Source organism: Meriones unguiculatus, chromosome 10 (assembly GCF_030254825.1).
Source record: "Meriones unguiculatus strain TT.TT164.6M chromosome 10, Bangor_MerUng_6.1, whole genome shotgun sequence".
Classification (NCBI taxonomy): Eukaryota; Metazoa; Chordata; class Mammalia; order Rodentia; family Muridae; genus Meriones; species Meriones unguiculatus.
Genome location: NC_083358.1, coordinates 109894089 through 109918824, shown reverse-complemented (window position 1 = coordinate 109918824; position 24736 = coordinate 109894089). Strand labels below are relative to the sequence as shown.

Below are 24736 nucleotides of genomic sequence, written 5' to 3'. Positions count from 1 at the left end.
CTGGCATGCAGGTGTACACTGCAGGCAGAAATGGTACACATGATAACTAAATAAATCTTTAAAAAAATTCTAGCAGCGCAGCCAAGGCTACAGAGAACCTTGTCTCAAAACCCAACAAGAAAAAAAACAAAAACAAAAAAAAAACCTTAGCAGAAATTCAGAGTTTCTTTAAGTTTCTATCTATATCTTTTATAGATGGTTATGAGACACCATATGGTTGCTGGGAATTGAACTCCAGACCTTAGGAAGAATAGCCAGTGCTCTTCTGAAGCTATCTCTCCAGCCCCTATTTATCTTTTAAATGACTACGTCGAAAGCAACTATTCTAAGGTGATTTTAGTATATTTAATACTCCATGTATATGTGACTAAAATATGTAGGATGGAACCTTATATAGTATGTAGACATTTGAAGAGTTAAATACATGTAAATTTAGAACATGCAAAGTGATCATTAAACGTACTATATTGTGCAATGTGCATTATATCTGGACTGTCAACATGTACCATAGCCAGTGAAATTCTTTTGACTTTTCTGGTTTTATAAGACCAAAGTCTTGATTATCCTGGACTCTCTCTCTGTAGACCAGGCTGGCCTCGAACTCACGGAGATCCACCTGCTTCTGCCTCCCCGAGTGCTGGGATCACAGGTGTGCACCACCACACCTGGCCACGGACAATGTTTTAAATGTAGCCGGTGATGGCCTTGAATTCAGAGATCTCTTGCCTCTACTCTCCAAGTACTGGGATTAAGGGCATGGGCCACCAAACCAAGTTCATTTCTGTTTTTTGTTTCGTTTTGATTTTTAAATCAGTACTGTTGACTGGCAGAAAAGAAGGCTCACCAAGGTAAAAGCCATCAAGCCTGAACCCCTGTGGTAGGAAAGACCCAATGCAGGGAACCTGCCCTTTGGCTTCCACACATGCACCATAGTTATGTGTGCATTCACACACACACACACACACACACAAGTAAGTAAAACCAACACTGAGAGGTGGCTCAGCAGTTACGAGCACTGGCAGCTCTTCCAGATGTCCTGAGTTCAATTCCCAGCAACCGCATAGTGGCTCACAACCATCTATAATGGGCTCTGTTACCCTCTTCTGCCATACAGCCACACATGCAGACAGAGTACTTATGCATAAATATATATATATATATAAATTAATTTTTAAAAATCAGCACCGTTCTGTTGCAGACATAAACATGTTTTTGTTTTAATCCCAGGTGTGGGATGTGGGACTGATTCAGATAGTCCACAGGAGCAAACTATTTGCCTCGTGTGGGCTCTGAGAGGGGCTCTTCGCCAGCTGCAGATAGTTTAATCTGAGGACTGTGGAGAGAGAATAAATGCCAAACCTCAGAGAGTACGGAAAGCTCTGAGAAAGAACAAGGCTTCTGCTGCTTCCGCCCTGCAGCTGCTGTTGCTGTAGCGAGACAAGAAGTTGGAGATGTCCTGAAACGAGGATTGGACTGACTCCATGACCCTAACCAGCAGAAAGCAGCTAAGAGAACTGTGCCTCCCTTCCCAACTAACTCTTTCTCCTACCTGGTGCTGGGGTGTTGGACGGGATTGGAGTGGAGAAGGGAGAAAAAGACTTAAAAATATGTAAATAAGTTTTTTACGAAGAATACCAACACTGCTGATATAAACAGCATGCCATTTGAGTAATTCTGCTCTTTGAAACCTTGGTCTCCATCTCCTAGCCTCACAGGTAAAGTATTTTATTTGGGACACATCAAACACACCAGAAATGAGTTTGTGGTCACTGTCACTAAATTTGTGAGGGTCTAATGTTTGATTTTGTTGATGCAGTAGACCTAGTTAGACTCTAAATTTTGCTTAATGGGCAGAAGCTGAGGTCATTTTAGAGAGGATTTCATACAGTTCTTCTGTGTAGACACTAGATGCTGCTGCCTCCGCTGCATGTTAATGTACTTATATGCTATATCGCATGAGCTTTCTAAGATGCATGGGTGAGAAGCGACATTCAGGGGGCCAAGCCGGTGGGGCCCTAAACTAGTATTGTTAGTGTGCTGCTCTTTCCCAGCCCTGGGTTCTTGTGCTCCTAATGGTACTGAGCAGTCTCTTAAAGATAATTAAACATGCCCTAACACTGCACTCGAACAGTGCCTCCACCTAATTAAAGGTACTCAACACTGATCATTTGAGTTTGAGGAGGACCCTATAAACAATGCTTAATTTTCAAGCTAGTTTTCACTAAACATTTGCTCTTGTTGTGTTTTTGAGAAGCTTTTTTTTTTTAACTGTTGGCTATTAACGGTCTGTGTAAGTACGACAAAAGAAAGAGGGCAGCATTTCTGAGCTGCTAGAATGTCCCCCACTCACAGCATTCAAACACAAGAACAGACTCCAGGCAGGCCCGACCCAAAAGCCACTCCTTCTATTCCTCTCCACTTAAAAGTACTAATTGTGGACATCTGTCACTCTCCCAACACGAAATCAGATCAGACCAATCTGGGCAGATCTTCATGGTGACAAGGGATGAATGAGATCAAACCACCAGATTTATCAAAGCTGTCTTCAGAGAAAACTGTTTAGAGACAAGCATTGGGGACACAGGGAGTGTCAAAATAAAAATGACGTCATGCTGGTCATGATGACATTTGCCTGTAATCCCAGCACTTTGGGAAACTACACCAGGATGATGGTGAGCTGGAGGCTGGCCTGTAAGTATCACAAGATCCTGTCAAACCAACAAGGGAGCGGAGTTGCCTGTGCCTTCCAAAAGTAACCAATACCAAGAGTTACAGGAAAACAGTTCTTATATTTGATTACTTGACAGCAATATCTTCTAAGAGTTCCTACTTGTATTCTGGTAAAAACCATCTCCTAGAAATCTGTTCTTCATGGCTCTTCTTTCCCGTCCTGTCACTCCTAAATAACCTGAAGGATCCACCTAAACTAAAATGCCTCTGTAGGACAACAGTATTTTGGGGACCAGTGAGATGTACAGCTCACTGGGAGATGCCTGCTGCCAAGCCTGATGACATGAATTGGATCCCCAGTTCCCACATCCTGGGACACTGAATCCTCTAAATTTGTCCCCTGACCTCTACGTGCATGAATGTCACTGCATGTGTGTGCAGGTGAAATTTAAAATTTTAAGTAAAATAACAGCATTGTGGGGAGACCTCATGGTCATATTCTAGCACTGCACACATCAAGGTTTGCAGAATCTTAAAATTAAAGAGTAACATAGGCAATAAATTTATTTGTGTGTAATTAATTTCCCTGTGTATCCACACACCGCAGCATGTGGAGGCTACAGGAGAACCCACAGGAGTTGGTTCTCTCCTGCCGAGTGGAGGCTAGACTGCCAGGCTTGGTGGCCTTCGTTTACTAAACATTCCTCACTGGCCCAACTGAGACAAGTCCCAACACAACAAAGGGGAACTACCCTTCCTTACGGATATGCCACCAGATAAAATCTATAAAAGGTCTGGTCTAGTATGTAGAGTTAGGGATTTTTGTTTGTCTTTCAAGACAAGGTTTCTCTGTGTAGCCTTAGTTGTCCTGGACTCACTGGCCTCGAACTCAGAGATCCACCTGCCTCTGCCTCCCCAGAGTGCTGGGATCACAGGTGTGTACCACTGAGCCCAGCTCTGTATCCTAGGATTTTAAAAATTTTTTCTTCCTACTTCCTCTGTGCTAGGGACTGAATCCAGAGCAACGGATATGCCAGACACACACCTACATCCAAGCTATACTCCCAGAACAGCCTCCTAGGAATCTGAACGTGAGTAAGATACAAAACAAGACCGGAAGAATTTTTGGGACAGGGGCTCAAGTAGCACAAGTCAGGCTTGAACACCTGGATCTTTCTACTTCCTCTGTTTAAGTAGTGGTGCTGAGATTACAGGCATATGCCATCACTTTTAAGAACTTTCAATACTTTTTTTTTTTTTGAGATAGGGTTTCTCTGTTCAGCCTTGGCTGTCCTACAACTCACTCTGTAGACCAAGCAGGCCTCAAACTCAGATCAGCTGCCTCTGCCTACCAAGTGCTAGGATTAAAGGTGTGCGCCACCACCACCTGGTTCAATAAATATTTTAATAAGCATGGAGTGCCTGAGCACTTCACAAAGCACTCCACTACCAAAAATGAATCGCTTTTGTTTATCTGTAATTTGGGTGTGGTGGTTTGCTACTCCTTATCAAAGCTAGTATAAAAGCATGTCTAGCCAGGCATGGTGGCTCACCCCATCATCCCAACACTCCAGGGGCTGAGGCAAGAAGACAGCTGCAAGGCGGCCAGCCTGAGCTACACAGGGAGATTCAAATACGCAGACAGAAACTGGAGAAAAAGCCTTTATCAGAAAGGGGAGACAGAGCAATGTCTCGAGGAGCACACTAATGGGAAACAAACAGTAATTAAAGAATTCACAGCCTAGGAATATATTTTTTTTTAAATTGCACACGTCCCCACTGGGAGGCCAGCTGTACAAACATCTGTGTAAGAACTGGAGAGAAGGCCATGACAGCTGTTGCTGTGATTATGAACTTACTAAAGCGTTCACGTTATTGGACTTAGAAAAGGAGACTTCTCACTTCCTCCTCGGTCATCTATCCTTCAGTTCTTCACACCGGCGTTCTGTCTGCCAAAAACAGGGGCGCCAACTTGCAAGGGGGGGAGCCCCGGCGTGAGCCCGGCCGCTTACTCCACGCCGCCCCCTGGTGGTCACCCCTGTGGCCTCGGCTTCCCGCAGTCCGGCTCCCCAGCCCCAGGTCTTCCACCCACCCCCTCCACCTCCTCCCAGTCCCTCCCCTTCCTCCCGACAGCATCCCCTTCCTCTCCGTCCCTCTCCCCGCCGCCGCCGCCCTGCTCCGGCAGTCTCCAGGCCGGAGCCCGCAGGTCGGGACCCGGCACTCGTCGCGGCGCCTTCCACCTCCGCCCGGCATCCCGCGCACCCTTCCCCTCACCTCGTCCGGAGCGCTGCCGGCTTCGCTCTCACTGGGCCCGCCAGCTTGGTCCCGTTTTGTTCCCTTGACTTAAGGCTCCTTGCCAGTGGCCTCACTTTTTGGCCTTTTCACATATGCATATTTGGGGGGCCTTTCCCCCCCCTGCAGGGAAATGGAGGCAGTAAAATGGCGGACCCGGAAGTGAGGGCGCTGTGGCTATGCGTCCTGGCGGAGGAATCTGAAGGAAACGGGTTAGGAAAGCCACTTTGCCCTTCGGTCAGGGTCGCGGCGCACCTCCGAGGCGCTCTCTTCTGAGGACCTCCGGAGCTGGGAAAGTGTGTACGGAGGGCGCCCTGAACTCCGGGACTACTTCGCGAGGCGCAGGGTCATTGATTACGTGGCTTACGTGAGGCATAGTTCCGGCAGGGGACGGACCTAAATGGGAGTTTTGGCGCCAACATGGGCACCGCACAGGGGAAGCTAGGTTAGTGGTCTGTCTAGGAGTTTGCGCGCTGGCTCTCCTCAGGGCTAGCTTTAGGGTTGGGGGAGGATCTGGCTTCCACCTCGGTGAACATTCCTGGTTATGCAGGCGACTCGGACTCCTGCCTGACCTGACATTTTCCCAGTTACAGCCTGAATAGAGATTTCAGGGAGAGACTGGAAGATGATAGAGCATGAAACTGTAACACTTTTTAGTCACTTCATCTACCAAACAGTTTATCTTAGTTCCTACTCACCAGTTTAAATGATGAAGGGACTGAGAGAAACCAGGAAAAAAAAAAAAACCTTCAAAAATCAGTAACAAGACAGGCCTTTTATCAGAGCAGAGGCAGGGATCTCTGAATTCAAGGCCCAAGTTCCAGGCCCAATATTAAAACCAGCTGGGCGTGGTCCACACCTCAGCAAAGACAGGAGGATTTCTGTAAGTTCAAGATCACCCTGATCTATATAGTGAGTTCCAGGACAGTCAGCTAGTGAGACTGTCTTAAAAAAAAAAGTTAAAAATAAAGCTAATTGTAATCCCATCGTTCAGGAGGCAGAGGTAAGTGAATCTCTGAGTTCCAGGCCTGGTCTACAAAGTGAGTCCAGGACAGCCAAGGCTACTTAGAGAAACCCTGTCTCAAAAAACAAACAGTGGCCTGGGAATATGGCTTATAGTTTAGGGGCACTGGCTGCTTATAGAGGAACTCTAGCAGGGCCTTGTGGATGCCTGGCAAGCACTTTTACCACTGAGCTAAGTCCAAATCCCAAATCTTTCTTTCTCAGAGTCAGTATTAGGAAGATAAGAAAAGCTGAACGTGGAAGGAGGGGTAATTTCTGAGATCTGTAGTGCTTCACTGAAAGAAAACTAAAACCCACACTTAGGATTTAACATCTTTATTAAAGAAATGAATGAATGGCAGCACAGTCCAGCTGCAGTCATTTTGGAAGAAATGGGGACAGGTGTGGGGTCTGCCTGTGGTTGCTTACGGTAGCTGAAGAACTATGCCCCGGAACCACTGATTCCTACCACACTCAGCTACAGAAAGGCAAGACTGAAACACAAAGGACCAAAGCACTCTGCCTGTTCCATGACCAAAATCACAATTTTATGTAAACTATCCAATAATACTGGTTTTTTGTTTTATTTTTTTTTAGATTTTATAAACTTTTTGCCTTTTACAAATTATATAACAGTAAGGTTTTCCTGTGAAGTCTCAAATCTGATTTTCTGAACATTTCTACCAACCCACAGCTGAGGGCAGAGTTGTGAGGTGGATGTTAAAGGAAAAATTTCTGAAATGAGTCCATGCTTTTCCTCATTTCCATTCACCAGGATGAACTGTTCGCTCTTGTTCTGTACCTCTAACTACCACCATGTTTCTGGGGAAGAAGCAGCAGAACTTAGTACCTCAGCCTTTTAGGAATCCTGTTTTGTAGAAATTGTCTCACTACTTCTTGAAGAAATATTTGCTTACTGGCATGGTGCAGGAAATTAGGGAAGTTCAACTATCTTGGACACTGATTAAAATGTAACAACAACAAAATCGGCCTCCCACTTTGCATAACTGTACTTCTCTCTGGTGCCCCCAGGAAGGGCAGTTTTCTGGGATTAATATTGTCAGGGTTGTGGGGAGGAACCCCTATGATTTAGTACTCCATTGATTAAACCCTTGACTTTGTACCTAGAGGGCTTGAGGGAAATGGAGTAGGCAGATAAATAAATAGATAAATAGATAGATAAATAAATACACACATACATACAAACATACAATTCAATTGGCAGATTCATCAGCACCACCAGCACAATAGAGAAGAGAACAAGAGTAAAGTGGAAGGCTTAGAGGGGAGGGGGCTTAAAAGGGGAGACGGCGAGGGTCAGGGTGGGAGAGGGAAGGCTCGGCCTTAAAGCAGGTCCAACTCAACGGAGTGGATGCTGGCAATGGGGGCTCTCCAGAAGTTGAAGGTGGTGTACTCGAGGAGAGGGTCACCTTCAGGGCCCTTCTGCCCTGCTCCAGTGGCTTGCCCGCCCATTTTGCTGCCGCTGCTGCCATCCTTGCTCTTGTAGGTAGATGTAGCTGAGAGGCCCAGGTCTTCCAGCTCCGACAGATCCAGTTCCGGGATGGGCATCCTCCAGAAAATAAAGGAGCTGTACTGGCTACTCACAGGATCTCTCATAATTCCCTAGGGAAGAACAAATTGCTTGTTAGTCTTCACACTAGAGTAAGCTCCTTGTCCCAAGCCTTCCCTTGCTTAAACTGCTCCTTTCTGTTTGCTCTAGTGAACAGGCCAAGTTTTCTAAGACAAGTACCAGGACTCTTTCTATGACCACCAGCTCCTAACTTTTCCCCATCTTGGAGACTAGAGACTAGCCATAGGCATCTAGAGATTGCCCATTGCATCAGGTTCATCTTGGCCCTAATTTTTCCTCCAGTAACACACCTCAGGCTTATGCATACTAGGCAGGAAGTGTATCATGCCTGCCTCTATGCCCATGCGTCTGATTTTTGAGGCTTTCCAAAGTCTGGCCCCACTCTCTGTGTGTAGTATTGAGGGTTAACGGACACTGGTATGTGCTGGGCAAATAACTGTTCTAACACTGAGTGATATCCTTAGCCCTCTCTTTACCTTTGAGACAGGATCTTAACTGACTTGCCTAGTCCAACCTTGAACTTGAAATCTTCCTGCCTCAAGCCTCCTAAGTAACTGAGATTACAGGCCTGCTTGTAAGACCTGGAGTCTCACTGCTCAGGATCGCGCCCTTCCCAGGAACCCTCACAGACCACAGCTCGATGCAAAAGCAAGAGGTTTTATTGCTATCGAGATAAGGTCGCCCCTCCAAAAGCAGGAGACGACCCTGAACGTGCAAAGCACAGGGTTTTTGTACCTGAAAATCAGGTCACTTTGCTCTGTGGTTGACAGCTGGTTGCAGATAGTTCACAGCTGGTTGTCTCTCAGAACAGTTCACCCGCCCTTCAAGAGCTCTCTGCACCTGGCTTCAATTCAAAGAATCCCAGTTGTTTTTTGTCATTCCCAGGTGGTCCCTCATGCTCAATAATTATTGTGCTGAGAATCAAAGCCAGGACCTTGCATGTAGTGGTCAAGGACTCTACACATTCCCAAACATTAATATCTGGTTCCCTCAAGTCAATGTAATACGTTATGATGCTTCTGTAAAGGTCTTCCATGACATGGTCTATTTTTCCTTCTGCCTTTAAACCCAACTTCAAAGTCACCTCTTCCAGGACATTACCCCCAAAGCAGCTGAGGTCTACTACCCAGCTGCCTCCAGCACTGCCTTCCCCAGAACCCTGCAGTTTTACCTGGTTCCAACATGTTTGGGTTATAGATTACAATGGCCTGGACATGTGTTTTGGTGTTTATCACCTTAAACAGACCAAAAATTCCTCTGGATAGAAATCCACCCACAAGGGTAGATGTGATGGCACACACCTTTAATCCTAGCACTCAGGAGGCAAAAGCAGGCAATCTTTGTGAGTGCAAAGCCAGCCAGCCTGGTCTACATAGCAAGTTCCAGGATACATAGACTCTGTCTCAAAAAACAAACAAAACAAAACCAAAAAATGAACACTTTTGAGTAAGGTACTAGCTAGACCTTAACATATTAACATTACTCTGTCCTCACTAACACAGTGGATACTTTGCTACTGTCACATATTTGTCCTTAGGGTGACAAGAATTCATTATGTCTCTCTGGCCTATCTCTCCTCAAAACAAACCCAGGTGGTAAAATTATTTTTTTCCCCACTACACCAGGATCTTTCCCCTCTGATCCAAATGCTAAAGTACATCTTAACAACAGAGAGCAAACAGGTTGGTCATACAAGGTAAGAAAGTAAATTTTAGATTGGAAGGAAATGGTACCTCAGCAGAATCTCAGCTCTTTTTCTTGAGACAGGGTCTCACTATACAGACCAGGCTGGCCTTGAATTCATCAAGCACCACCTGCCTCTGCTTTCTGAGTGCCAGGATTAAAGGCTTGTGCAACCATGCTCAACTACTCTTTCCATGTTTTAGCAATCCGTTGTAGTATCTTTGCTTTTCACCCATTCCATAAAGTTTACTTACTAGCAAGGGAAAGGGCAAAAAGCTTTAGTTTAAATGTTCCCAGAGGAGCAAAGAGAACATTCCACTGCCACCAAAAATAGAAGTCAGAGTTACAAAAATCCTTTCTGGAGCACATTATCAGCTCTAACCAGCCTGGGACTCCTAAAAAGTGGTCTTAAGTAGGTTCCAAATCATCCCTATATGATGTGAATTGTCTAAACCAAAGTAGGAAAATAACTTAACCCTAGAACACAGTCTATACTGTGGAGCCAAATGGTCTGTGGATAGACCAGAGATGGGTTTTTTGTTTTGTTTTTGCTTTTGACTCTTGCTTCAAAGTAAACTCTAGTTCAAGCTGGCTTTGAACACACTCTTCTTGGGGAGGGGCCACTAGTGCTAGAATTATGGGAATATTATCACCATACTAGGTCCAGAACTTTTGGGCTGCTTTTGTTTTTTGAGATAAGGTCTTCCTCTATTTCCCCAGCTGTTGTTACTCAATACCTAGTCCACCTGAGCCTTCTGGCAATTGTCCTTCTGTCAATCTTACCTTAGTCTCCAGAATGCTTGGATTCTAAGTGTGTGTCCCACACTTGGCTTCAGACTTTGCTTTTTCTCCTTAATCTTGGGCAAGGGTAGACAGACATACACAGGTGTACACAAGGGTACACACCTCCAAGAGTGTGTGGAGGGAGAGAGGTAAGCGGAGGACCTCAGATGTCCTGCCCTGTCAATATGTATCCTAGTCCCTTGAGACAGGGTCTCCCACTAAACTGGAGCTAGGCTGATGGCCACCAAGTCCAACAATCTTTCTGTCTCCACCCTCCCATACTGCTGTGGCTATGGATATAGGCAACCAAACCCAGGTTTTTATTTGAGTGCTGAGGATTTGCACTCAGGTTCTTTTCTGAGACAGGGTTTCTCTGTGCAGCCCTGGTTGGCCTTGAACTCAAAGATCCACTTGCCTCTCCCTCCCTAGTGATGGGATCAAAGGCGTGTGCCACCACCATCCACATGTGACATGTATGCGGTCTTACCCACAGAGCCATCTCCTCAGCTCTTTTTCTTCATTAAAAAAATTGTAATTAGAACTCAGTGGCTGGCTCTTTGATCACCTCACCCTGAAGGTGGGCAGCCTTATCAGGCCACAGAGGAAAACAATGCAGCCAGTCCTGATGAGACTTGATAGGATAGGGTCAGAGGGAAGAGTAGGAGGACCTCCCTTATCAGTGGACTGAGGGAGGGGCATGGGAGAAGACGAGAGAGGGGAAGGGGCTACAGCTGGGATACAAAGTGAATAATTAATAAAAATATAAATAAAAAGTGGAAAAATTTGTAATTTATGTGTATTTATTTTTGTGAATGTATGTATGTATGGTATATGTGTGCAAGATGTTAGAAAAGGATGTTGGTTCTCTTGGAGCTGGAATTACGGTGGTTTTTGAGCCAGCAAGGGGTACTGGGAACTGACCTTGAGTCTTTAAATTTGTTTTGTTTTCAGACATCTCAAAGCTCTCAGACTAACTTAAAATGTAACCCTAATATTCCTGCCTCCATCTCCCAAATGACGGGATTACAGGCATGATCCAGGATACCTAGCCTTAAAACGCAAATTCTAGTCTGGGTAATGGTGCTGCACACACTTTTAATCCCAGAACTCAGGAGCAGAGGAAGGCCATCTCTGTGAGTTCAAGGATAGCCTAGTCTACAGAGCAAGTCCAGGACAGCCAATGCTACACAAAAAAAATTCTGTCTTGAAACAAAACAGAAAAAAAAAAAAAAAAAATCTGGGTCTATCTGAGTCTGTTTTCAAGCTCCAGAACAAGCCCTTGGGAACTGAACATTACTCAGCAAAGAGGCTTACCAAGGGTGATGACGGGTCTGAAGCAGAGCAGAGTTTGTAGAAAGGTGAGGTCATCGTCCCATAAACTCAGCTCTGATCTTCTCCATAGTAATTTGCAGATGTGCTCTTAGACCTAGCAAGCATGACTTCACCTATAACACCTTTGAACGAACCAATCCCTTAGGTCTGGGACTACAGAAACTACAGAGCAAGCCTTAAAAGTCAGTGCTGATGAGCCAGGCTTGAGCCTTTAATTCCAGAGGTAGGAGAAGGCAGATTGCTGTTTGAGGCCAGCCTGGTCTACAAAGTCTAGGTAGCCAGGGCTAATAAGGAGAAACCCTGTTTCAAACACCAAAACAAAACAAGAAGTCAGCGCTGACTCTGCTTACCAGGAATGTTTATTACATTACCAGGTTTCTCCTAGCTAGCTGACTTAAAACAATTGTTTTTCTTCCTTGTAAGTCTCCTACAGAGTGACCTTATTATATTGCAGGCATATAATACTGTTTTTCTAGGGACAGTGTCCCAGGTAGCTAGTGGCCTTTGTTAAGTAGCAGAGGCTGACCTTGAACTTCTGATCCTTCTGACTCCTGGAAGATTGTATAATAGGCTCTTTTTTTTTTTTTAATTTTAAAATTTATTTATTTTTATGTACCAGTGCTCTATGCACATGTACGCCTCCATGCCAGAAGAGGGCATCAGCTCCCAGAATAGATGGTTGTGAGCCACCATGTAGTTGCTGGGAATTGAACTCAGGACCTCTGGAAGAGCAGCCAGTGCTAAGAACATCTCTGAGCCATCTCTCCAGCCCATAATAGGTTCATTTTTAAAAAGGGGGGGGGCAGAATCGTTAGGGGAAAAAAGCTTTGTTTTTGTCTTTTGAGCTAGGGTCTAGTTAGCTATGTAACCAGGATATCTAGGTAGTTATTATATAGCCCAGGCTAGCCTCCAGCTCAAGCTCCTCCCCAGTTAGCACTTCCAGCATTCTGAGTGCTGAGGTTAGATGAGCATCGTCGTCACAGCTAGCTTAAAATGTTATTCGTTCTTGTTATTAACATGACAGGTCTCACTATACAACCCTGGCTGTGTTAGATTATTCAGTAACTGGTTAGGTTGCCTAGCCATTTTACGTACCTCCCAAGTCCCGCAGTTTTTAATACACGTCCTTAAAGCTGGAGCTGCAGAGATTGCTGAGAGCACTGGGTTGGGTGCCCTGCACACACATGGCAACTGACAACCAAGGCATGTTCCAGGGGTTCTGACACCCAGGGGTTCTGACACCCAGTCTTCTTCAGCGCCAAGCACACACTTGACATACATTATATATATATATATTGACATACATTATATATATATATATATATATTTTTTTTTTTTTTTGGTGGTATTTTTTGGGGCTTTTCAGACAGGGTTTCTCTCTGTACGTAGCCCTGTCTATCCTAGATCTTGCTTTGCAGAGCAGGCTGGCCTCGAATTCAAGAGATCCGCCTGCATCTGCCTCCCAAGGGTTGGGATTGTTGGGATTAAAAGCGTGTGCCATCACGCCCAGCTAAAATCTTTAAAATTTGAAATAAAAAAAATAAAAAAAAGTGTGTGTGCACGTGAGAGGGCTGTGGTGTCCATGGCCTGTGCCTATGCAGAGGTGACAGTCCCAGGCATCAGTCCTTTCTTCCACATTGTTTGCCCTTGTAAAGGAGGCAAGCAGGCTGTAAGCTTCCGAGGAGTCTCCTCCTCCACCGTCCATCTCAAGAGAGCACTGGGGTGACAGCCACATTCCCATGTCCAGCTTTATGTGGGTTCTGGGAATCCCACCTCAGGTCCTCAACTTGAGTGACAAGGACTTTGCTTTGTCCACTGAGCCATCTCCCCAGGCCCATCCTGATACCTTGTTGGGATTTAGACCCAGGACAAGCTGACCTGCCTATTTAACCATAGACCTGTCCTCCAGGTTCTCCCAGCATCCCTCAGACCCTACCTGTTAGAGGACAAGCCTGCACACTCAGCCCTAGACCCTGAGCTTTCCAATGGCCCCAGAGGCACTTTACTATATAATCCAGACATGGTTCTTTCCTCCTCTGTCTTTGCATTTCCTCTCTCTCTATGGGAGCGTTGTCAAGGAACTGCCAGAACTGCCCCCAACAAACTGCCTTTATACTTTAATTTGGCTTGAATTGGCTCATTTTGCAGAGAATACCTATTCATACCCTCAGCAATCTGTCTCAGCCTCCTAGGAACTGGAAATACAGACATGTACCACTAAGCCCCATGAAGAATTTTGAGCCTGTGGTGGTAGTGCACACCTTTAATCCCAGCACCCAGGAGCCAGAGGCAAGCTGATCTCTTTTAAGTCCTAAGCCAACCAGGGTTACACAGTAAGATCCTATCTAAAAAGTACATTTTTTTGTGGTTTTGTTTGTGGTTTTTTGTTTTGTTTTGTTTTGTTTTGAGAGAGGGTTTCTCTATATAGCCTTGGCTTTCCTGGAATCACTCTGTAGACCAGGCTAGCCTTGAACTCTGAGATTCGCATGCCTCTGCTTCTCCGAGTGCTGGGATTATAGTCATGAACCCAGCTTATTTTCATTTCTTAAATAAGGTCTTGACCTGTAGCCCAAGTGTTGGCTTTTAGTTTGGGATCCCTGCCTCCCACCCTGAGTCCTGCTGGGATTACAGGCTGCTGTCATTACTCCCAGCCACGAATTTACTTCTCAAAAGCAATTATTGTTTTAGTATATTCTGTTGACTACTGTCTGTGGTTCTAATCTGAATGGGAGGAGAGGTGGGTATGATGGTGAATTCCTGTGACCCCAGCATCTGGCAGGTGGAGGCAGAAGGATCAGGAATTTGACATCAACCTTGGCTACAAGAGACTGCTGTAAAAAACAAAGTGAGTAGAGACTATGGGAGAATTTGAGTCAGCGTTGATAAACTGACTCCTAACAACCATAACATGTATAAGAGTTGCCTAAATAATTTATCAAGGACTGGAGGAACTACCATCCAATTTAAAAGCTGGAGTCTGGTGTGGCAGTGGAGCTGTGATCCCAGCACATAAGAGGCTGAAGCAGGAGGACTGTGAGTTCAACCTGGGCTGAGTTGAAGCCCAGTTGGACCCAGCACTGAGTCCAAACCCCCAAAATCAAAAGAATAAGAACACGAACAAAAAAAAAACAATACGAAGCAAAATCATTTAAAGGGAATTTTGTGAAATACTAAAAGGCTGAAAATCTCTAGCTATGCCATTGACCCAGAGACATGTAGAGAGAGACCCAAAGTCATGCCGGAAAACAGACATGTAGGCATATGTGGCATTAAAATCTAAAAAAGACAGGCCGCTTCTCAGCTAGCTTCCCTTTCTTTCCCTAGACGCTCTTCATCCATCTTTGTATCTATTTTTTGTTTATCTTAACGGCTCCAGATGGTGACTAATGACATGCTATATGCTCAATAAATGCTTCCCACTGCCATCCATTTTGAGCTACCCAGATATTTTAGGCAGAGTAACTTCTAAATTTCATTGTCTATTCTTGGAGATGCAATGCTTAATAAATACACACATTAAAAAGATACAATTTCTTTAAGCCACATGGACACACCCAAATACCCTTTGTCCAGATTCCCCCCACAAGCATCCAAGGCCTACTCCACAGGATCTTGCTGTGTCATGCCGCCACCATGAACAGTCTACGGAGGGCTGGTGGTGGATGGAAATGGAAGCTCCCTGGTATTTCTCACGTTATTCTAGGATTTTATTAGCCACAACCTTCCCCGCTTACTAGGAGGAGCTGTAAAGATAAATCTGTTTTCTCAGTAATTCCTGTGCACTACCGTGATTTTTCAGCATGCCATCAGGCATTTCCACAGCTGCTTCCACCTGTCCCACCTCTAACCTCTTTAAGAGCAAAAATCTGAGACAGGGAGTACATTGTTAACGGTTCCGATCACTCTCAATAGCATCCCATATTTTTAAAATAAGGAAAAAAGAAAGGAGTCCCCTACTCCCCCAAACTCCCTACAACAGAGACAGAACAGTGAGGTGTGTGTGTGTAAATATATTGAAGTAGAGGCTACAATAATTACAGTAGGAATAAAGACTCACCAAATAACTGGTAGCAAAAATTATAGCTTGAAAAGGGAGATACAGATAACTAGACACTAGAGAGAAGCCATTAGATGCACAGGGCAAAAATTATAGGAAAATGGATACACGAAATGAAGAGCTAAATGCCGAGAAACGATTACAGGTTAGAAATGAATGCCTAGGTCCATGATGTGGCATAGATGGAGATCTTAACAGAGATAATAATCTGGTAACAGATAGTTAACTACCCATTGTCCATAGCGCCCCCCTCTCTCTTCAACTGTCCACCACCTTGGGCTCACATGGGGTCCTTCAAGCTGGAGAAGCCGTCCCTCATCTAGGTTACCTGTTATCAATGAATGACTAGGGTGTTCCGAAGATGGAGAGGATGCCTCAGGGGCTCGGGGGTCGGCTCTGGCCTGGAGAGGAGGAGGGTCCTGAAGGCAGCCGTTAGGGATGAGACGGCTTTGTCTCCTCACGCCTTCTCCCTCGTTTGTGACTGAGTCGGCCGCCGGGTCTCCCCTGCAATGCAGCCCCTCCTAGCACGGGCGGAAGCACTCCCCGCCCCCTCTCTGCCTGACTCGGCTAATTCGAGGGATAGGTTCCGGGACTGGCCGCCGGGGCTGGAGCCTCTCCGTCGGCTCGCACGGCACCCCGCCTCTCCAGCACCCTCGCGCCGACGGGGGTGCAGGGGCCGAGCAGTTTACCGTCCTCTAACTGGACGCGTGGGTTACAAAGTCCTCCCGCTAGGCGACAGAATGGCCCTCCTTCTCCGCACTGTAAGGGCTGAGGGGGCTTGGGGGAACTCTGCGAAGGGGCCGGCGCGGCGGCGGCTCCGCGCCCGCAGCAGGTGGACGGGGCCGGGGCGGGGGCGCGGCGCTTCCCGCTGTCCCCGCGGGCCACGCCGCGCGCCCTGCCGGGGCTGGGCGGAGCGCTGCGCTCGGCCCGCCGCCCGCGGGTTTCGTAATCGCGTCGCCGGCGTTTCCGCCCTCGGCCGGCCCCACCTCTGCCCGCCCGCCCTCGCCTCCCCGCCGCGCGGAGCAGCCGCCCGGGACCCGGAGTGGCGGAGCCCCCGCCCCGCAGCAGCGGCCGCCGCCTGGACGCCGGGGAGCCGCAGGTGAGAGCGCCGGGCGGGCCGGGCCGCGCGCGGGCGGGCGGGCGGCGGGGGGCGGGGGAGGTCGCGGCCACCCTCCAGGCGCGGGCGGCGGCGAGCCGGGGAGAGGCGCGGCCCCGGCCGCTGCAGCGTGCAGCCGGGTGGGAGGTGCGAAGGGGCTCCTCGCCGGGGCCACTCATCCGAGGGAGCTTCTGTGCTAGACAAAACCAAGCGGAGCTGGGGCCCGGGAGGTCTAAGCTAGACTGAGGCATCCGCGGAGAACAGTGACAGAGCCAGAAAGATCCACCCAGGTTCCCATCCTAGGTCGGAGCGGGTGGGGGACAGATGGGAGTCTGATGGGAGATGTTGGGGGAGGGGAAGAAATGAGGGTGTCCTTCTGTTTCCTCCTAAGTCCCCCCGAAGCCCTGTCCTGAGGTTAGGGCAGAGTTGGTGCTAGGACAAAATGTCTGTCACTTGGCAGAAAATGGGGCTCATTCCTCCCTTCCCTCAGCAGCCCGCTATGTTTGGAGGGTCTCCACGCAGGGACCAGCTACATCTCTGGGCTTCCAGCCAGAATTTGCCCATACCATTCTCAACTCTTTCTCTCCAGCTGCTTCTTGTGAAGGCTTGTCAGGGAGCGGGTTGGAGGCCTTGGGGCCGGAGGCAGCGGGACCGGGAAAACCGGTTTGGGGCTACCACAGGATTGGGGAACTACCTATGTACATCCTTCCCCTCGGCTCTTTTTCCCCACGTCTCTCCTGCTTGCCCCTCTACGCTCTTGGGTCCTGAAGGCCCACCGTGACCATGGCAGTGGTTGATGGATTGTCGCTCCAAGTTCTAGATTTCTTGTGGAACTGAGAGGGCCCACTGTCAGGATGGGGCCTTCTGCTGTCTAATCCTCTAATCCCTTCTGTTTCCCACCTCCTTCCTTTTTTACTGTGGGGATGAAGCAGTGGGCAGTGGATTCACCATCTGAGGCCTCATTTGTCCTCAGCCCACTCGTTGGCTGCTTTAAAGCAGAATGACAGCCAATGTTTGGGACTTCCTTCTCTGGCTTTGTTCCTCTCCCCGCCCGCCCCCCCCACCCGTCACTACCACATTGACCCTGGCCGGTCTTCCCACTCTGACGCCGCCCCCAAGTTTCAGAGACCCTAATGTCCTAGGGAGTGGAATTTCCTGGTCACTTCTCATCATCACTGGTTGTTTCATGCCAAGTCCCACACACACTTTCCCTCCACCCAGCCTGGTCAGGTCCCTGGAAGAGAAACAGAAACGTCCTTGTTCCCTCAAGGCCCCTTTTCCTTTCCCTCTCCCTCCTCCTCTTCCCCGCTCTCAGCACTGGCCACCTCTATCCCCTCAACCCTGGGCAGGGTGGAGAATGCCTGGTAGAGCCCAGCTTCAGTATGGACTGTCTGGTGGTGTTGGGGGGTTTCCTCTGATTCTTTATTGTTTTCTCCATTTCCCCCAACCTTCACCACCTGCCACCATCATGACAAGCCTTGTGACCAACTTTCCCACTGACCAAGCCTCCCCTTTCTGGACAGCTAAGTTCTGACTTCAGTCCTGGTTACTCCTCCCTTGTATGGGTGTGAAGGGAAGTGAAAGAGAGCCCAGACTCTTGGGTTCTTTCCTACCCTAGAAGCTAGATTCCACTGTTTGAGTGATCTCATCTCAAGGCTGCTAGAAAACAAAGAAAAACATTCAAGAAACAAACAAAACTCTTTTTTTGTTTTGTTTTTTTGGTCTGTCTGGGCTACTGGAGCACCCGGCTTCCAGCCTCAAGCCCAGAGGGAGAAGCTTATTCCTGTTCATGCTAATGTTTAATATTCATGAATTGCCCTATTGGACTCCCTGAGCTGGTCTGTACTCTAGAAGGAAGTACAGTTTGTATAGAGGAAATTCAGACAGGACATAAACCCTGCCTGGCAGCAGTGAAAAGGGGAGAAAGTTCTACTGGTGCTACTGGAAAGTTTCTGTGCCTGGTTCACTGGCGGAGCTTGGAAGTGTTGGGGAGAAAGGAGAGAGCAGGTCAGAGCATGAGGGAGGAAGATGGGAGTCCTGAGCCTTATAGGGTGTGAGACGCCCAGTTGCACACGATAGGACATGTGAAGAAGGGTGGGGAGACTGGAAAATGAGTCCTCAGAACAGACTGCACACTACCTGTACAAGACATGGAGCGAGGGCCACACACACACACACACACACACACACACACACACACACAGTCCACATAGCTTTCAAGAAGGACAAGGTCAGGTATTAACTCTAAATGGACTCTGGGAGGCCGCTGGACCTCAGCTGGGGGAAGTGAGGAGGAACAAAGGTAATGGAGTGAGAAGAAAGAAATTCCTCACTTCACAAGTGTGTGCTGGGGTCCACAGTACTATAGTTAGTCTCCTCAGAGCTAGGTTGTATGTAAAGAAAATTTAGGTGTTGGGGCAAGGTAAGACAAAAGGAAGGGGACAGGGCGGAGGCCTTGTTTGTGAGAACAAAAACCACTATTTCCTCTTCAGAGTCACTTACTCACCCCTCCCCTCCTGCCCTAGCCAAGGGAGAGGGAGCTGAAGTTGGCAGCATCCCTGTGTTCTTTTTTGTCACTATTAGGTTTTCTCTCACTGTCTCTGACGTCCTTTTAGTCCCATTCTTCCTTGCTCTTTACCCTACTGATGGTCTTTTTGCACTCTTCTTTCTTTGAGAAGCAACTGTGAGCCTCCTATGTTTGAAGGGGTTCAGTATGGGGTACAGAAAAGTAGAGCCTCTAAGAGAATAGGAAGATGGGGGCTTATTAGGTTTCTGAGGAGTGGGCAGGGATGTTTCTCACTAATATTTTTTCCTTTCAGCTAAAATTCAGGATTCCACATCTAAAGAAGACAGAACCCTGTACCTGCCTGCCTACCCAAGTCTCTTGCTGGTGCTGTTAGTGGCCCTGGGTCTGAGACTCCAACCTTCAGTGCTCGACTACCAGTCTCTAGGACTTCTACCTTCTCTAGACCCATCCAGTTGAGTGAGCCCCGGGTGTTGTTGCACCTGAGAGTGAGGACTGGGAGGTTAGCAACAAAGCAAGAGCCCTCTGGGGCCTTTGGCAGAGGCCCAAAACTGGAACCATCAGGGAATATGAGTGAATTTTGGCACAAACTGGGCTGCTGTGTGGTGGAGAAGCCCCAGCCGGTAAGTCTCCTTGTCCCCACTCCCCTTGTCCCCACTCCCCTTGTCCCTCCCCGACACACACAGACATTGGTTACCATGTGCTGTGTCGTGGATGCAATGTCTCTGATCTGCTTTCTGGAAAACACTTTTCTCACCTCCCTCTTGAGGGTTTCCGTGGCCAGGCAGGGATGTTCATGAGCAATAAAGGAGACTATGACAGAAGAGGGAAGGAGTTACAGCTGTCACCTGCTCCTGTTCTGAGGTGGGCAGGGACTACAATAGGTGGAATATAAGGCCTGTCAGCATTCCCGTCACCCAGAGGTGACCTTGCTTTGTCCTTTGCAAGTGCTCACTCAGCAAGCCACTGTCCTACCACTCCGGTGTCTCTGCTTTTTCTTACTCCAGCTTTGTTTGCCCATTAGACCGCCAAATCAACCCTTAGCTCTTAGTGGCTTCTCACGACCCCTTCTCCTTCCTCCACTTTGATGAGAGGAGATGGCTGCATACATGACTCCTTGTCTTCTCCAAGCAGAAGAAGAAGAGGAGACGGATTGACCGCACCATGATTGGGGAACCAATGAATTTTGTCCACCTGACTCACATCGGTTCTGGGGAGATGGGGGCTGGAGATGGACTTGCCATGGTAAGAGAGAAGGGGATGTTTATCTGGAGGTATTTTCCCGCAAGGGACATAACAGAATAGTTAATGGGGAGACAAGAATCTGAGTGTGCATTTCTGATCTCTAGGGACAGCTCCCTTCTTTACAGTTAGCATACTAGTCTTCGTGGGTCTGAGGGATACATATGTTGTAATAGCTAAAGATCTTTTTCTAAAACCATGGCTCTCCCTCCTTATTAAGAACTAGTCAGAGCCAGGTCAGAGCTCGGCTGGCAGAATGCTTACCTAGCATGCAGAAGCCCTAGTTTTGGTCTCCACTGCTGCCTAAGTGGGCTGTGGTGACTCAGACCTGTACTCTCAGGAACTGGGGAGCAGAGGCTCAAGGTCATTCTCAGCTGCATAGGAGGCCTGAGGCCAGCTCGGCCTGGAGACCCTACCTCAAAACAGCAAAAGAGGAGAAAGAAAACCTGTTGAATCAGTGTCCCAGTGAGTCATTGTGATTAGGAGTGTGGGACCATGGAAGGCTCTGTTCTGAATGTCTGTGGTGCAGGTCTGCTCTTAGTAAGGGAAATGCATCTGGTCATTGTTTTTAATACCAGTTATAAAACTCAGAAACATATGGGTTTTTATTTTTTTCTTGTTAATGTGTGTGAGGGGATCTCATGGTCCATGGACACATTATTTATCCCCTCCTCATTTATTTGTTTATTATTATTTATTTATTTATTATTTATATATTTATTATTATTATCCCCTCCTCATTTTTACCTTGTCCTCAATGGGCTTCCTTAAGAGGAAGAGTGGGCAGGTTTAATCTGTTCAGATGAATGTCCCTGTTAGGGAAGAGAGTTGAGGTCCAGCTTCTCCTGGGGGCACAGGGTAAATTGTTGCTTCCTGTGGAATGTGGGGAGTTAGGCGGTTGTGTGACCTGTGCTTTTCAACAGACAGGTGCAGTTCAGGAGCAGATGAGATCCAAGGGGAACCGAGACAGACCATGGAGCAATTCTAGGGCCTTGTAGTTCCCATGGGACAGGTAAGTGACTGGAGGACCCATTTGACACTCTGCCTGTGCCAGCGTATCCTCACAGTCTGCCTTGGAGCTTTAATTGTTTGATGCAAGAATGAGAAGTGAATTGGTGGAAAAACAGAAGTAAAATGAAAATTCAAGAACCCAGGATTAAAAAAAAAAAAATGTCGGGTTTTACAGGAAGGTTGGGGCCTGGGTGTGTAATCCTGGCACACTGACACTGGAGGTAGAGGCAGGAGAAGCAAGGGTTCAAGCTTCTCTTAAACAACACAGTGAATGCAAGGTCCCGTGGGCTACCTGGGACCCTGTTTCAAAAAGCATAGAATTTGTGGAAAGAGGGCCCTATGGAAAGTTTAAAATGTGCACTATAGGCCAGGCATGCTGGCACCTTTACCCAGCACTCGGGAGGCAGAGGCAGGCTGTTCTCTGCAAATTTGACGTTTAGACTGCATAGTAAGATCCTGTCTCCCTTGTACTCCCCACAAAAATTTGTGCTATGTGGTGCCTTCTCCCTCAGGCTTTTTTTTTTTTAAATAGGCAGCTGAAGTGTCTCAAATTCACTTCTTTTCCAGGCTGACTTTAAATTCAGCATCCTCCTTCCAGAAACTTCTAAGAGCTGCTTCTACAGATGTGTACTATTGTGCCTGTCTCCAAAGCTTCCTTTTTTAAAAAATTATTTGGCCAGACACTGGTTCATGCCTGTCATCTAGCACTTTGGAAACTGAAGCAGTAAGATTGCTATGTGTTTGAGAGCAAGCAGCCTGGGCTACAGTGACACCGAGGATTTATTTATTTATTTGTTTGTTTGTTTGTTTATTTTGAAATTCAGGTTCTGCAGTCCTGGAGTTCCTATTCCGTGCCCAACCCAGAAGAAATGCCACCATCACCAGATCCCTTCAACCAGTGACCCAAGGACCCCTCTCTCCGACAAGTGCCTCAAAAGACGTGGGGGGCTGGACTCCCTCTACTCCCTCTGGCCTCTACCCCTCCTGGAGATGGGGTCAAGGCAGCAGGACTGACCATGTGACTACTGTAGGCCAGCTGAAGCCCTAGACACCCTCAATCTGAGCTGGGGGTTCTCTGGGAACCTGGAATGTGTTCCCTGCTCCTGAATGAAGGTTGGGTGCCACCTGTTTCAAACTTTGCCTTTGTTCTTTAATTGAGGCAGGTAGGTGCGGGGAAACAGAGCTGAACCTGGCTTTGCTATGGCTCTCCCTGCTTCCCTGCCCTTTCTTTCCTTCTGGAATGAGGCTGAGGGGCTGGGCGACCGATGCCCACACCACTCCGAATTTCAGACCTTACGCTCACAGCCCTGCCATGTCTCTGCGGGCACCAGGGTCTTGCTCCAGTTAGACCTCTAATCCCATGCTTCTATGGTATTAATAGCTTCCTAGAAATATTCTTTTTTAATTAATTAAATTTTTAATTTGAGTTTTTTAATTACCCCCATCCTTCTGCTATCTGTCTTTGCCCCGTCCCTGAAAGGAATCTTATTGTTTTTTAATTTGGATCTTAATTTGACCACATTCCATGTAAGACTTGGGGGTCCTGGCCCACCTTCTTGTCAGCCTCCCTGCTGGCCCAGGTGAGAGGCAGAGGAGGGTTCTGGATTAAAAGATAGGATGTAGCAAAATTAGCTGTATCTCAGGGTGGACTTCCTGCCATGATGGTGAGGTAAACAGGTTGAAAGCACAGGTCCTAAGATCCTTTATGGAAGTGTAAGCGTTCAACTCAAACATTTGAAAACAGTTTGGACAGTTTGGGCTGCAGAATTCTTTGTAATGTAGAGCTGTTCTGTATAAACTACAATATCTCTGCACCCTCCCAACTCAGAATGTGGCAACCAAAATGTCTCCAGAAATTGCCAAATGTCTCCTAGGGATGAAATTACCCACAGTTGAGAGCCACAGTTTGAGAGTCAAGGTATGTTTTTTTCCTTCAGTGATTTCCACATATCCCCTCCCCAACCCAGTCTGGTGATTCATCCTGAGCCAAGGGTGAGCAAGCACCCTCATAGGGCAGGCTCAGCAGAGCTGCACATCTTTATTTCAGATGTGTTGCTTGTACTTGCATGGGCTCAAGTCTCTGTGATAGCCGTGGACGATACTTTTCTGTTCCTGATCTCTGCAAGAGATCCTCCCTCAGTGCAGAGACAGAAACTGCACCAGAGAAAGGGGATCAGAAGCTGCAGAGACTAGTTATATTGTCCATGCACTATGAGCTCCTTTCTGCTCTAGTCTTGGAACCCAGCGTTAAGACTCAGGGACTTCGGTTGGAAGATCAGGTGTCAGCACTGGCCAAAGAGTCTGCTTTAGACGGAAAAGCATAGTAGGAGCAGAGTCTTTAGGCCCTTTGTTTTCTCAGGTGTTTTTGTTCTGGCCCTTTCTTTGCAGGCTGATTAGAAAGACAGAACAAGACAGACGAGCTCCTGCCTGTTCCTAGAAGAGAGGGCTGGGGTCTCATTAGCTCTGTAATAGGAAGCTTGTTTTGTGGTAATGGGTCAGGGCTGTGGAAACTGACCCACTCCTGCTGACTCTGTCTGTCCTGTTACCCTCACCTACTGACTGAGGTTTCATTTGTCCAAAGCTCAGTGTGCTCCCTGTAGTTTTTCAGGCTCTAAGATTGGTCACAGATGTCCGTTCCGAGTTTGCTTGCAGTTCCAGTCAGGCCTGCCTCCCTGAAGGAACTTTACCTTGTTGCCTTAGAGCAGCTCATAGCTGGGGGTTCTGTGAACAGTTGCAGGCATGATGGACCTGTGCCCCCAGGGAGCATGCTCCCAGGAAGGCCATAAACGTCAAGTCACAATGGCAAAAGGTTGGACACTGTGTGGGGTTAACAGGAGAGGTGTGGGTGACTCCTGAGCTCCAGTCTCAACTAGAAAATTTCTCTGGGCACAGTTCTCTGATGTTCTGCTACCTTCTCTAGTGTGTGTGCCACCACCACATAACAAGGTGATTGGAATGGGTTTGAGAGTCGTAATTTATATTAAAAGGATGATGGACTTTTAAGATACGTTTTTTTTTTTTCCAATAAAAGAATTAAGCAAAATAGTTGCAGAGTAATCAATACAAATGTGTTAGATCAAAAGGTGGGTGTGGCTGAGGAGACCTTTGAAAGTGCAGAGATGGCATTCTGTACCAACACAGCCTTTGCTGAAGAGAGGGCAGAGTACTGGGTCAGTAAGGAAAGGCCACCGTAGTCTCTCAGGGGTGGAACTCCTTGTTCTTGCTCGTCCCTCTCCTTGGTGTCTCAAACTACTTATTTTGACCAGATGTGCTGTGTCGTCCCCTTAATCCCAGCACTGGAGAGGCTGGTGGGTCTCTTGAGTTTGAAGCCAGTCTGTTCTACACAGCAAGTTCTAGTCTAGCTAGGGCTAGGTAGTAAGGTCGGTCCCAAAAAACCAAATTGTTTTTTGGGTTGGTTTGGTTTTCTGAGACAGGACGTCTCTGTGTGGCTCT

General features: G+C 47.4%; 3 protein-coding genes across 7 annotated transcripts in view; 1 reads left to right on the top strand and 2 right to left on the bottom strand.

Moving 5' to 3' along the window:
- Nucleotides 1–5372, bottom strand: part of Gabpb2 (GA binding protein transcription factor subunit beta 2) — a 30132-nt gene extending 24760 nt beyond the window's left edge. Inside the window, exons 1-2 of one of the 4 annotated variants that reach the window (XM_021656852.2) lie at nucleotides 4945–5372; nucleotides 4530–4619 (exon numbers count right to left, since the gene is read on the bottom strand). The gene's annotated coding sequence lies outside the window, so the exon portion shown is untranslated. The remainder of the gene's footprint in view (nucleotides 1–4529; nucleotides 4620–4944) is intronic. The other 3 variants (XM_021656850.2, XM_021656853.2, XM_021656849.2) reach the window with 3 other exon arrangements.
- A 912-nt stretch (nucleotides 5373–6284) lies between these two features.
- On the bottom strand, nucleotides 6285–16306 carry Mllt11 (MLLT11 transcription factor 7 cofactor). 2 transcript variants are annotated; one of them, XM_060393116.1, is made up of 3 exons: nucleotides 15739–16306; nucleotides 8291–8399; nucleotides 6285–7587 (listed from the first exon to the last, which is right to left on the bottom strand). In XM_060393116.1, exon 3 carries the CDS (start codon nucleotides 7579–7581, stop codon nucleotides 7309–7311), a length of 273 nt encoding a protein of 90 aa, XP_060249099.1. In that variant the 5' UTR covers nucleotides 7582–7587; nucleotides 8291–8399; nucleotides 15739–16306; the 3' UTR covers nucleotides 6285–7308. The 2 variants fall into 2 exon arrangements, with proteins under 2 accessions (XP_060249099.1, XP_021512521.1); XM_021656846.2 differs by lacking the exon at nucleotides 8291–8399 and having other exon boundaries at nucleotides 15739–16298.
- Nucleotides 16307–16367: 61 nt separating this feature from the next.
- On the top strand, nucleotides 16368–24326 carry Cdc42se1 (CDC42 small effector 1). Its single transcript, XM_021656844.2, has 5 exons — nucleotides 16368–16509; nucleotides 19326–19653; nucleotides 20165–20275; nucleotides 21196–21284; nucleotides 22108–24326. Exons 2-4 carry the CDS (start codon nucleotides 19600–19602, stop codon nucleotides 21268–21270), a joined length of 240 nt encoding a protein of 79 aa, XP_021512519.1. The 5' UTR covers nucleotides 16368–16509; nucleotides 19326–19599; the 3' UTR covers nucleotides 21271–21284; nucleotides 22108–24326.
- Nucleotides 24327–24736: the final 410 nt, after the last annotated feature.

What these genes read in the sequence shown, in the direction of transcription:
- Mllt11 (XM_060393116.1), bottom strand. Translation starts at nt 7,581, where the DNA reads ATGAGAGATCCTGTGAGTAGCCAGTACAGCTCCTTTATTTTCTGGAGG.
- Cdc42se1 (XM_021656844.2), top strand. Translation starts at nt 19,600, where the DNA reads ATGAGTGAATTTTGGCACAAACTGGGCTGCTGTGTGGTGGAGAAGCCC. An exon ending in TGGTGGAGAAGCCCCAGCCG is followed by an intron (nt 19,654 to 20,164) that starts GTAAGTCTCCTT and finishes TTCTCCAAGCAG; the next exon opens with AAGAAGAAGAGGAGACGGAT. An exon ending in CTGGAGATGGACTTGCCATG is followed by an intron (nt 20,276 to 21,195) that starts GTAAGAGAGAAG and finishes GCTTTTCAACAG; the next exon opens with ACAGGTGCAGTTCAGGAGCA.